The following is an 11,092-nucleotide window of genomic DNA, read 5'->3' as shown; positions in this document are numbered from 1 at the left end:
AAAGAAATTGAATTTTAAATGTACTCGAGGGTTTTCATAATTAAAATTCTTCAACCATTATTCATCCTTTCCGTAACAAAGAACAAACCGTTTTCGATTATTTGATGCGCGATGTTTTCGATGTTATTGCGATCGAACGTACGTGCGGGCATTCACAACTACCAACAAAATCAGCTGTCAGCCGATGAGGCAGTGGTTGTGTTTATGTTTACAATCCGTTCATAGCTTTCCTGTCCTGGGCGGGAGTACAGCGCGCAACGAATGCGTAATTCCATTCTTTGTTATACCCTTACTGCGAGCTGTTCGTGTTGATGCTCTAGAACTGGCAATTATCTCAACTATTCGGTGAATCACTGTAGACTGTCGCAACACGGTGAGTCAAACGCTTGAGCAGTTTTACCGTAAAGGCAACATTAACTTACCGTTACTGTTTCCAGAACAAAATGGCTAGTGGACCACTCTGCGGTGGCGTATCGGAAGATCCGGAGTTGGGCAAGCAAGAACACACGGAGCGGATCGAAAAAGCGCTTGCCACAACGGCGGATCATGGTGGAAAATCGTACAAGCTGCATCGTGTGGAGAAGCAGGTCGTTGCTGGCATGACGTACACGTACTACATTTCGTTCAACGATGATGCATCTGGGCAAAAGTACAAGATAACCGTGTGGGAACGACCCTGGCTGAAGGAAAAATCTCCGGAAGAGGCTGTGCGCATTACGTTTCAAGCACATACGGAATAATAACCATTGTGTCTGTTAATTATGCTTTTTATGGAGGTTATTTGCTTGTTATATTAGCTAAGTTCAATTTGTTGTGTGTTTTATATTTTTGGGTGATAGGGTTGGGAAAGGGATATGAATAGAATCTCTACATTTCTCATTTTAAAAGCAAATTCACTTTTCTGAAAATAAAAGATAAAAAATATGATGTAGTTAAGTAGATGTAAACTTTTTCAAATGCACATAATTCAAACCACACCCCAAACTAATTGGAAACCTTTCAGCAAAGTCATATAATAGATCACGAAACGTACGATCGCTCCGGCTCACTTGTACTCCATCAGTCGCAACAGCAACGCTAGTAGTTTCCTTGCTTCCAGTCCGATGGTCGGAGGCTGTTCTCCGGAGTCCTCCAACGGTCCAGTCAGCACGGACGGTATGGTTATGCCGTACGCTTCGCATGCTCGCAAGAAGTTAAGCGTTTCCTGCAACGCAATCGAGGGCAGCACAATCGTCTGCTTGGCCATCCCCGTCAACAGTCCCAAAACGCACCGCTTGACATGGATCCAGGTATCGGCACACAGCCGTGCTCCCGAACCACCGTCCAATGCGTGAGCAATTCTCGAGAGACCAAACTCGTAATTGTTCTTCGCACAGTACAACGTACCGATGACGAGATTCACGATGCACAGATGCAAACACTGGCCGGTTGCATTGCCCTTCCGTTCCTCTGCCCGTTCGACCTTGCGCATCAGCTCTTCCGCTTCCTCGTTCTGCGACGTCATGATGTACGCAACGCACAGATTCGCCAGCACAGACGCCGGGATTGACAGGATGTCGTCGTAGTTCTGGCGCACGATCGGTTCATAGAAGGCGGCCGCCTCCTTGTACCGGTCACCACGCATAAACAGTACGTGAGCGGCATGCAATCGCCAGGAGGGAGTTTCGGAGCAGAACTCTGCACTGGCACGAAATTCACGTTCAGCGCCCTGAAAATCATCCATGCGCCAAGGAATCCAGGCCCGCGCCATTGCCACCGGTAGATAGCTTTCGAGTGCTCCCTCGTACTCGCGCAGTGCCATCCGCAGCGCGTTCTGATCCGTTGCCGAACGACATTCCTGAACCTTGGCCGCCAGGGCCCGCAATCTGCCGCCGATGCTGCTGGCTAGTGTGCCAAGCTTTTGCTCCGCTTCCTCTGGAGTTGATTGGGCGGTGATCAGTGCATCCAGCAGATCGTACAGATAGGGCGAAAGGTATTTGTAGGTAAGATGCGTATGCTCGGCCAAGATATCGGCCGCCGTGTCGTACATTTCGTGCTTGCAGCAAAGCAGCAGCAAATTTGCAAACGTTTCCTGTGGACAGGTTGGTGGTCCAAGCTCGAGCAAGAACGCTAGCCGGCGTAGACCGGCCCCACCGCCAGTCGGATCAGTTAGCGCCATATTGTGAAGCGTTACTGGATCAAGCTCCGGTTCGGAGCGTGGTGGTAGATCGGTCAAAGCTTCACGGGCACCTTCAACTGGGAAAATAAAAATGAGTTATTTAGCGCCTCTCCAACATCCTTCGGTGGTCGTTTGATACGTACCGTTTCCTTCCTGGTACTCGATCGCTGCCTTTAGATTGAAGGCCTTGGCGAGACCAGAAGCAGCCAGAGCTGGAGGATTTCCGACGCTACGGGCACCGCCTTCGGTTTCCGCCTGCGCTCCAACACCCAGCTCGGGATGATTTCGGATGCCACGCTCCACAATTTCGGCGATGTAGTTCAATGCTTGCGAGTTTTCCTTTCGCCGATAGTGGCACAGGGCCGCATTGTAAGCGACGTGCGGATTAAAGCCACCCGCTTGCAGCGCAGACACGTACCGCTGCAGAGCGTCCTCGTACATGTTTGCCTGGTATAGTAGACATCCTTCATCGTTTTTAGTGCTCGCCTCCTGTCCATTGCCGTCCTGGCGCTGCAATAGCAGGGACTGTGCCGCCGTGTAATCCTCATTACCGTAGGCAATTGCTGACTGCAGTTGCAATACTTTCTCTTTCAACTCGGGAGAATCTAACCCGGTTGCTATGATTTTCTGTGCCTCATCGAATAGACCCGCTTGGAACAGGGATTGCGAGTAGTACAGCCGGTACTCTTGCACGTCCGGGACAAGATTTATAAGATGTTCGTAACAATTGGCCGCCTCTATAAAGTCCTGCATTTGATAGTAGCAATGACCCAGCAAGGACAGCCCGGCACGGGTTGTAGAAGATTCCGGAATAGTATTGAGCGTGTTTATTGCATCCTGGAATCGTTCCTCCTTGATCTAGTAGAACAGGGACAAGGGATTAGTCTGACGAACAAATAATTAGCACAGTCAACTCTCACTTACCATTGTGTATATTATTTTCGTATATTCTCCATCGCGAATAATCATATTTTGCGAAAACATGCTGAACAAACTACCGGGCTTCCGCTGAAGTTCTGCGCAAAAACTGTTCTGAAAATTATTTCATGTTTGTATCAACTGTACCGCCGTTTCCATAGCAACAAGCGACGAACTTCTCGAAGTAAACTTTAGCTCAAGAAGTGCGGTTTGGTTCTAGATTGCGATTTATTGCACTATGTTCCACTAAACCATTAATTTTTATTAAAAGCATGTAAATAAAAAATTTAAATCGCATTCAAATTTATTTCCAACTTGCAAATTGAAATGAGTTGATGTGCAAAGGCCTTGCAGGGGTTTTAGCTAAAACTACAGCATGAGCTATGAAAATTACAAACTTGCTGTGGATGTTTAATAACTTCTGTATAATCTAGAAAACACATAATCCAGCAATTTTATCATCATACTTCATAGATTTATGTTTTTTCAGCATAGAATTAAGAATTTTCAGGAAAATATACAAATTTATATGTAGTATTCGTCTCAAAACCCCTGCTTGTTTACATTCTCCACACACCAACAAACTAGCTGTCAAAACTCCCCATCGGCGCGGCATGTTTCTTTCCTGGAAAACGGAACAATTCAAACTCACACCGTGGATGCCATTTCATAAAGATCCACCGTCTAAGTAAGTGCTCCAAAGTGCGTAATAATGTTGCGCAAAAAGTTAAAACTAGACGAAAAATTAGCCGGCACAAGTGCAAGTGCTGAATTTTCACTTTCCCAGTTTGCAAACGTACCCAAAGCAAAGATAGCTGCCAATACTGATCCCACCGATACCGTACTCGACCCGCGTAAAAGTGAATCCGAACCGGGAAAATTAATCGGAGATCTAATTGCACCGACGCCGGAACCGATTCCCTACTGGCAGCAAGTTTACCTTATCGAACGAGAGCTATCGGCAGCACTGCGTAAGGTCGCTCTACCGTCCGATGTTGCCGCTTGCTATGATCCTATCGAGTACGCCTCGGAACTACATTGTGCGTATCTGCAACGCTTCCTCGACGGCCCAAAGCCGGTGCTGTTTATCGGCATGAACCCGGGACCGTGGGGCATGTGCCAAACGGGGGTGATGATACGATTTTTTCCCTTACCATTTGTACCATATACATGATAATTTGGTTGGTTCCAGAGTGTCTGACAATGGTGTCGGTTCGTTTCAGGTGCCATTCGGTTACGTTCCGGCTGTACGGGATTGGATGGGATTGCGAGGAACGGTAGCGAAACCGACACCGGAACTAGCTGCCAGACCGGTCGAAGGCTTGAGCTGTACGCGTGAGGAGCAGAGTGGAAAACGTTGGTGGGGATTGTACGAGGAACTGTGTGGAACGGCGGACCGATTCTTCCGCTCCTGCTTCGTGTACAATCTTTGCCCGTTGGCTTTTTTCCATCAGACCGGACGCAATATTACGCCCAGTGAGCTGAAGGTGAGCATGTGCCTTTCTAAAACGCGTAACCACTATCGCTAATTTCCGTTTTTCTTTCAGGGAAAGTCTAAAGGAGAAATTCAATCGATTTCGGAACAGTTCCTAGCAAAGGCACTGACGTTGCTTAAGCCGAAAATAGTGGTATCGGTTGGGCGCTATACAGAGGATCGCGTAAAAACGCTTTCAAAGCAGAACAAACTTGATCCGGCCATTGTAACGTACTGCATGCCCCATCCAAGCCCTCGCAGCTTGAATAACACAAACTGGCCCGAGAAGGCTAAGCTTTGGCTTACCGAACACGGAATTCTACCCTACCTCTGTGCGCCGGACACAGCATCCGGTACCAAGATCTGAAACTACATTCTTCCTTACAAATATTCCACAGCATTTTTCCGTTTTTTTTACACTTAAGATTAAAAATCGTTACGATTATTAGTTTTGCTAAATGGAACGCTTCATGGAAGATGCGCTGCAGCAGGCACGCATCGCGAACGACCTCCAAGAGGTCCCCGTGGGCTGTGTGTTTGTGCGTGGTGATAACAGCAAAGGTGAAATTATTGCGCGCGGATGTAACCTCGTAAATGAAACGAAAAATGCCACACGCCACGTCGAATTTATCTGCATCGATCAAGCGCTCGATTATGCGCGCCAGAACAATATTATCCCACCGGAAGCAATCTTCAGCACGGTGACTGTGGTCGTGACCGTTGAACCATGCATTATGTGTGCCGCAGCACTGATCGAGTTGGGTGTGAAGGAGATCATCTACGGATGCCGGAACGATCGTTTCGGCGGATGTACCGTGCTGGATGTGGCCAGTTTGCTTCGCTCCAACATTCCCATTCGTGGTGGGGTACGAGATACCGAAGCGATGGAGTTGCTGAAAGAATTTTACAAAGGAGAAAATCCATCCGCACCGACACCAAAGCCACGGCAGGCTAAGAAATGAAGACACAAAACCCTGAAATTGAATCAAAGCGTTACTATTTGTTTTAAGTTTTTGTACACTACCATTGTGAGAAAAGTAATCTTTCCGTTAGTTACGAAGAACTATAACACTATAAGCATTCAATGGAAGATAAAGAAATAAACTTTCAAATTGAATGAAATGCTTCCAAATGTTCATTTTTACTTTATTCCTCCCTCCAACGGTTCATAGTAACAACAGAAACTTACTGCACTAAAACAAACTACTAGGTACTCTCTCCCTAACTGGCCAACCCGACCCGCCACACACACACACACACTAACTCCGGGGCGAGTTGGAAAAGAACTGACTGGCTGACCAGTTCGGTCGTCTTACAAGCCACAATAGCAAAATGCAGGATAATGTACACTCTGCCGGCCGGGGCAGTTCTACACCTTACATCGTCGGGTCACTATTATATCACTAGCAGTGTGTGTGTGTGTGTGTCTGTGTGTGATTTTAATAATCATCTTAACCATTATTACATGCTTACAAATATACACATCCATTTCGAGTTCGGAGCTCTTCGAATAGATAAGCGTCAGTTTCCAACTACTTAATCCTCCATCTGCTGGGATATTAGAACCGTTTTCGGTTTGATGGTGGATGCACGGTCGATCGTCTTGTTCCCTCAATCGTTTCTCTCAAAAGCGGTCAATAACGCTCTTGTTCGCATTGTATAATCGTTTATAATTAGTAACGCATTACATATATATTATCCCGCTCGTTTAGTTTCACTCGGCAGATAAATACTTATAATCGTTACGCCGCCGATGCTTGCAGCAGCAGTGGTTGAGTTGACCCACGCGTCCATAACAGTATGGTGGACATCATCACATCACAAATATGCTCCGGATACCCGGATGTCCGCATTACACGGTTAGCCATTCTAGTGTCACCCTTGTAACAAGTTCAAAAGTCTCTTCTCCGTCTAAGCGCATCGTTGCAGTCCGCCGTCCGCATCATACAAATGGATGCGTTGCGTTCCAAAAAGAAAAAGCGATTGTTCCACACACACACATATACCCATTGGAGTGGTAATATATAACAGCATATACTACATCTCATCATTATTTGTGGCGTGTTTTTAACCCGTTCGTCGTAATCTTAGTTTTTATTATCGAATCACATTGATCACCCATTCTCATTCACCCCATTGATCACCCCATTGCTCATCTCGTCTCGGCAAACTGGCACTCGCTTCTACTAGGTTGATTAATCAACAAGTGTAGCTGTAACACCACTTTATAGTTTGACCGGGTTCTGTCGTTCAAATTTTGCTTTCCCATTTGGTTTGTTTGATTCACAATATAATCAAACTAACAGTTCGCCCGCCCACTGGCTACTTTTTCCGCTAGGTTAGAGAAAAAAGAGAAATCACATATCATTTGCATTGTGTCGCATTGGTTTTTTGTTTTTTTTTAATATTATTATAGTTGTACAATGTAAATTATCCGCTACGTATATATGGTTTTACAGTACTTGTATAATATATCTCCCGCCCGTGTGGTGCCGTGTGCCGTGTTTTTTTTTTCAGCTCTGTCCTCTGTCCTATTGGGGTGTTTCGATTACAAAACAATCGATTTCCAGAGTCCGAATAAACACACACACACACAATCAATTGCATACTTTTTGCTGGTTTTACGATAAAAAAGATTTTTCCATTTTTTTTGTTGTAATTTTCTTACTTTGTTTAAATTTTTCCATTTTAACTTGTTTGAATCCACCGTTCGGGGGAAAGAATGCCCCTCCCCCCCCCCCCCCCCCCCTACGTTCCTTCCATCCACGAATGCGATCTGGATCGCAATTCCGCCCCGATCTAATAATAATGCCCACTTTTAGTTTGATTCTGATGCCGTCGCCGCGTATTAGCTTTAGTTAAACAAAAAAAACATAAAAAGGATATTTTCTGTAGCGTACGATAGATGGAGAAGTGTTCTTGTGTCACATATGCGCAGCAGTGCGCGCGCTACCTATTTCACCTTTGTTGTATGATTGTACACGATCACACAATCCGATAAAATAATGGCTTATGAAGTGAAAACAAAACGCTTTAAAATCATAATCATACACTTTCTTTGCATCCCCGTACCGCATTCCTATCTGCTTACGATTGCGCCAATGACCAATTTGGCCATCCTCGTGCTCTGCATGCATACATCAATCTCAAATATTGAGAACATGATGAATAGCGGGCGTGTTTTTCGTTATAAACTTTCCGAAAGGGGGCAACGTTTTGACCAGGGAGGAGCTTAAAAACAGCAAGCCTAAAACTAACATTTGGTTCATACATCCCAGCGAACCACTAGAACCTAAGCAATGTCGCAATCACGCAGCCTTTGGCTTCCGCTTGCTAAAACTAAGGCGGAATTCTTTACTCCACCGCGAGCGATGGCCTCGGAGATGGTGAAAGCTCATCGGCAGCACCGTTCAGCAGCAGCAGCTGCTCGTCCTCGTCGCCATCCAACTGATGCTCGTGTTCGCTGTCGTGTGCACCGCCGTTGGCATGCGGACTTCCACCGTTCATGAATGTCGGCTGCACAACATCCCCGTTCATCATTGGCTCATCTCCGTCGTCGTCATCGTCGCTCATGCTGCTACTGCTGCTACTGCTCGAACTACTGCTACTGCTGCTGGAGCTCGAGCTATCGGACTCGCTATCCTCGGAGGTGCTAGCGTCCAATTGGGCACGTTGAGGCTGATCAGTCACATCCATGCGATCCGTTCCAACGAGGGCGGCGGCCGAGGCTCCGTACCGAGGCGATGATCTAGCAGACAAGAGGAATCCCATTCGCGTAGCGTGCTCTACCTGACGGCGAAGATCTGAGGGATAGTTAAACAAAATGTAAAACAAATAAGATTAAAATAATAAAAGTAAAGTTTTTATAAAAAATGAATAAAATAATTTCTGAAATCATTCCATGAGTTTAAAACTGTTGAATGAGGAGTAGTAATAGAAATCGTGGTAGTTTCGGTACATGATTATTAATAATTTTTTTCTGGTCTTCTTAGATCATTTAAATATATTTTTTACAAGCGTAATTACGCATGCAGGTTGTATCTAAGCATCATCATCCACCGTATCTGGCAAGTGCAAGATTCAAACGTTACAAGTGCTTTAAATACTCACCTAAATTTTCGCGCTCCAGCACCTTCACACGCTCTTCCAACAGTCTGTTCCGAGAGGCACTGCCATCATCGTCACCACGTTCGCCACCTTCACTATCGCCTCCACCGCCACGACCACCACCACCGCCACCACCAGCACCGTTCATCTTGGTGCTGCGAAGCAGCTGCTCGTAGTCCGCCGCCAGCTTCATGTACTCTTGGACGAGATCGGGATGGCTCAGGCCTTCCAGCCGATCGAACCGTTCCCGCTCGTACACGCTGGAGAACTCCTTGGTAAGGAAATCCTCTTCATCCTCTGGGAGTGAGTAAAAATAATTTTCTTCTGAATCTATCGAAAAACTAGAATCGCGCGTTCTACCTGACGGGGTGAGCACTTGCGGCATGTGATCCTCCATCAGGAAGCGGTTGGTGTTGTATGGCACTAACGGTGGCTGATCGGATTTCAGGAACGGTGTTATCCGGCGGGAAGCCGCCACCGCGTACAGATGGCGCCGCTTGTTGTGATTCATTTTTCCACCATGCATTCCCCCGCCGGCACTGCTGGATTCAGCAGCAGCACCTCCTCCCTGCCCCTGGCGGTTACCACCACCGCCTTGCCCGGCCGGATACTGAAACTTCCAGTTGGTCTTGCTGTACGGTCGGTTCGAACTCGATTTTCCACGGTTTGACTTGCGACGACGGTTTTTACGCCGACACCGACCTTCCGCAATACGGTTGCTTATGGCAGCCGATACCGTACCGTTGTTGCTTTGATTATTACCAGCACAGGGTCGGTCCTGTACGTCATTGCCGTTGTTGGCATGATTTTTTTCGGTTGCAATTGTCGTCGTTGCTGCTACCGGTGGTGATACGTTTGAATCCTGGCGCGAAACCAAACCACGACCATCCAACGGTCGTCCATCTTCGGCAACACTAGCGCCCCCATCGTTCACGGTGGCAATCGCGCGAACTGCAGCGTCGGTTGCTGCGTTCGACGAGTGGTTCGCGTTTGGTTCGCTGCCTCCAGTCAACATCGCGGCCGGACTGGAGAGTAGGTCGATTTCGTCGCACTGCCGGGAAAAAGACATGCTTTCTACCTGTTCCATGCTTGATTCAATTCAAATTTTACACACAAATGATCGCTCGACACACTAATGTTCGCTTTTGCAACTCAACTCAAACACTTTTTTCACTAAAACCGTTCACTAGAAGAAACATTCAACTTTGCACTAAACACTGGATACATTTTTTCCACCGTCGCCATATTCTGAAGCGTGCCGTCTCGGTTGCGCATGTATGCACACTGCTGCCCACTTTCGCACACGCTCACAGCATACGCGGCTAGCTCCGTCTCGCTTGCGCCGCTTCAATTTACTTGTCGCTCTGTTCCTCGCGCGACAGGGTTGTAGCGTGCAACAGTAGCAACGCTTCAAAAGTAGTAAAATTTCAATTCAAATATTCTGTTCTGAATGTCTGCAGGTTTTTTTTAATTTTCCGTAAGCTTTCACAATCACTCGCGCGAACAAGTCAACAAATTGTGGACTTGATGCCTTAAATTCACACCTTCCCTCACTCAGGCTACACCACTGATGTCTTCACTACGCACTTTCGGTGCAAGGGCACAAAAAACTTTAACCAAGAATATACGATTCCTTCGCGGATCGGTGATTTGTGCGTTTGCTATGGGCCGTACGTCCGTGCTCACTCGTTGAAGTCTGGCAGCGTAATGCTTCGGCATTCGTTCGGTGTCCATCGCTCGCTCGATTTGCTGTTTTCCTTTGCCTGGTCGACACTCATGCCGGGTGCGGTACGTACGATTCTTTGCTCTCGCTCTTGCCATCCATTGCCTCGCTCTCGCAAGAGTGCTTGGTTCGTGGTAATGCTATGACGTCACGGTAGGGTACGGCAACCGTCATCACGGGACCGTCTGTGATGAGCCATTTTGCTTGAAGCTGCTTTTTTCTAACGTCGTTCGCTGTCCCCTTCTTTCTAACGTTTGACCAGCAGTGTGTGAGTAGGGCGATCGATTAAAACGAATCATGCGAAGAGGTCGGCCAGTGATGATGCCTTCAGTTTCATAGACCTGCTATTAATAAACCATGCGTTGTAGGCTACCCCAACTGATTTGGCGTGGCGGAATGTATGGACGCTCATCTCACTCTCGCTCTAAGAACGATTGTTACCGATTGGTATGAATTGCTGTTGGAATCGGAGATCATTTCATGTAATCGTAGCTAAACTTATAATTGCTACTTAATAAACGTTGAGGTAAGTGCTTCTAAAAAAGATGTATTTATAATGCAATGCGAACTTCTAATCGCTCTCATGAAAATTTAAAGCAAACCTCCTCAATTCAATGTCTCATAGTTCATTCAGCAAATGAAAATCTGTGAATAAAACGGCTACTCTACTCTCTGGGTGGATCGATCAACGCAAGGTATGACACAATTTCCC

General features: G+C 46.7%; 5 protein-coding genes across 6 annotated transcripts; 3 read left to right on the top strand and 2 right to left on the bottom strand.

The window, feature by feature from the left end:
- Window positions 1-213: 213 nt before the first annotated feature.
- On the top strand, window positions 214-936 carry LOC118504430 (cysteine proteinase inhibitor-like). The gene is made up of 2 exons (XM_036038869.1): window positions 214-373; window positions 438-936. Exon 2 carries the CDS (start codon window positions 444-446, stop codon window positions 738-740), a length of 297 nt encoding a protein of 98 aa, XP_035894762.1. The 5' UTR covers window positions 214-373; window positions 438-443; the 3' UTR covers window positions 741-936.
- LOC118504427 (tetratricopeptide repeat protein 30 homolog) lies at window positions 777-3,304 on the bottom strand. Its single transcript, XM_036038866.1, has 3 exons — window positions 3,083-3,304; window positions 2,302-3,016; window positions 777-2,235 (listed from the first exon to the last, which is right to left on the bottom strand). Exons 1-3 carry the CDS (start codon window positions 3,140-3,142, stop codon window positions 1,046-1,048), a joined length of 1,965 nt encoding a protein of 654 aa, XP_035894759.1. The 5' UTR covers window positions 3,143-3,304; the 3' UTR covers window positions 777-1,045.
- A 383-nt stretch (window positions 3,305-3,687) lies between these two features.
- Window positions 3,688-7,422, top strand: LOC118504423 (single-strand selective monofunctional uracil DNA glycosylase). Its single transcript, XM_036038860.1, has 3 exons — window positions 3,688-4,205; window positions 4,300-4,563; window positions 4,624-7,422. Exons 1-3 carry the CDS (start codon window positions 3,789-3,791, stop codon window positions 4,915-4,917), a joined length of 975 nt encoding a protein of 324 aa, XP_035894753.1. The 5' UTR covers window positions 3,688-3,788; the 3' UTR covers window positions 4,918-7,422.
- On the top strand, window positions 4,979-7,422 carry LOC118504424 (tRNA-specific adenosine deaminase 2). The gene has a single exon (XM_036038861.1). The coding sequence runs from the start codon at window positions 5,009-5,011 to the stop codon at window positions 5,510-5,512; it is 504 nt and encodes a 167-aa protein (XP_035894754.1). The 5' UTR covers window positions 4,979-5,008; the 3' UTR covers window positions 5,513-7,422.
- On the bottom strand, window positions 5,668-10,385 carry LOC118504422. 2 transcript variants are annotated; one of them, XM_036038859.1, is made up of 3 exons: window positions 9,018-10,385; window positions 8,661-8,954; window positions 5,668-8,353 (listed from the first exon to the last, which is right to left on the bottom strand). In XM_036038859.1, exons 1-3 carry the CDS (start codon window positions 9,742-9,744, stop codon window positions 7,905-7,907), a joined length of 1,470 nt encoding a protein of 489 aa, XP_035894752.1. In that variant the 5' UTR covers window positions 9,745-10,385; the 3' UTR covers window positions 5,668-7,904. The 2 variants fall into 2 exon arrangements, with proteins under 2 accessions (XP_035894752.1, XP_035894751.1); XM_036038858.1 differs by having other exon boundaries at window positions 8,661-10,385.
- Between the last annotated feature and the right edge of the window lie 707 nt (window positions 10,386-11,092).

The sequence above is a fragment of the Anopheles stephensi genome, chromosome 2, assembly GCF_013141755.1.
Source record: "Anopheles stephensi strain Indian chromosome 2, UCI_ANSTEP_V1.0, whole genome shotgun sequence".
In the NCBI taxonomy this organism is placed as follows: Eukaryota; Metazoa; Arthropoda; class Insecta; order Diptera; family Culicidae; genus Anopheles; species Anopheles stephensi.
Note: the sequence above shows the minus strand (reverse complement) of the source record. Positions and strands in the feature narration are given on the sequence as shown.

Excerpts from the sequence above, each read along its gene's own strand:
- LOC118504430 (XM_036038869.1), top strand. The coding sequence starts at position 444 with ATGGCTAGTGGACCACTCTGCGGTGGCGTATCGGAAGATCCGGAGTTG.
- LOC118504427 (XM_036038866.1), bottom strand. The coding sequence starts at position 3,142 with ATGTTTTCGCAAAATATGATTATTCGCGATGGAGAATATACGAAAATA. Across the intron at positions 3,017-3,082 it reads CGAAAATAATATACACAATG|ATCAAGGAGGAACGATTCCA; the intron begins GTAAGTGAGAGT and ends CTGTTCTACTAG. Across the intron at positions 2,236-2,301 it reads CGAGTACCAGGAAGGAAACG|TTGAAGGTGCCCGTGAAGCT; the intron begins GTACGTATCAAA and ends TTATTTTCCCAG.
- LOC118504423 (XM_036038860.1), top strand. The coding sequence starts at position 3,789 with ATGTTGCGCAAAAAGTTAAAACTAGACGAAAAATTAGCCGGCACAAGT. Across the intron at positions 4,206-4,299 it reads GGGGCATGTGCCAAACGGGG|GTGCCATTCGGTTACGTTCC; the intron begins GTGATGATACGA and ends GGTTCGTTTCAG. Across the intron at positions 4,564-4,623 it reads TTACGCCCAGTGAGCTGAAG|GGAAAGTCTAAAGGAGAAAT; the intron begins GTGAGCATGTGC and ends TTTTTCTTTCAG.
- LOC118504424 (XM_036038861.1), top strand. The coding sequence starts at position 5,009 with ATGGAACGCTTCATGGAAGATGCGCTGCAGCAGGCACGCATCGCGAAC.
- LOC118504422 (XM_036038858.1), bottom strand. The coding sequence starts at position 9,744 with ATGGAACAGGTAGAAAGCATGTCTTTTTCCCGGCAGTGCGACGAAATC. Across the intron at positions 8,354-8,660 it reads GCTGGAGCGCGAAAATTTAG|ATCTTCGCCGTCAGGTAGAG; the intron begins GTGAGTATTTAA and ends ACTATCCCTCAG.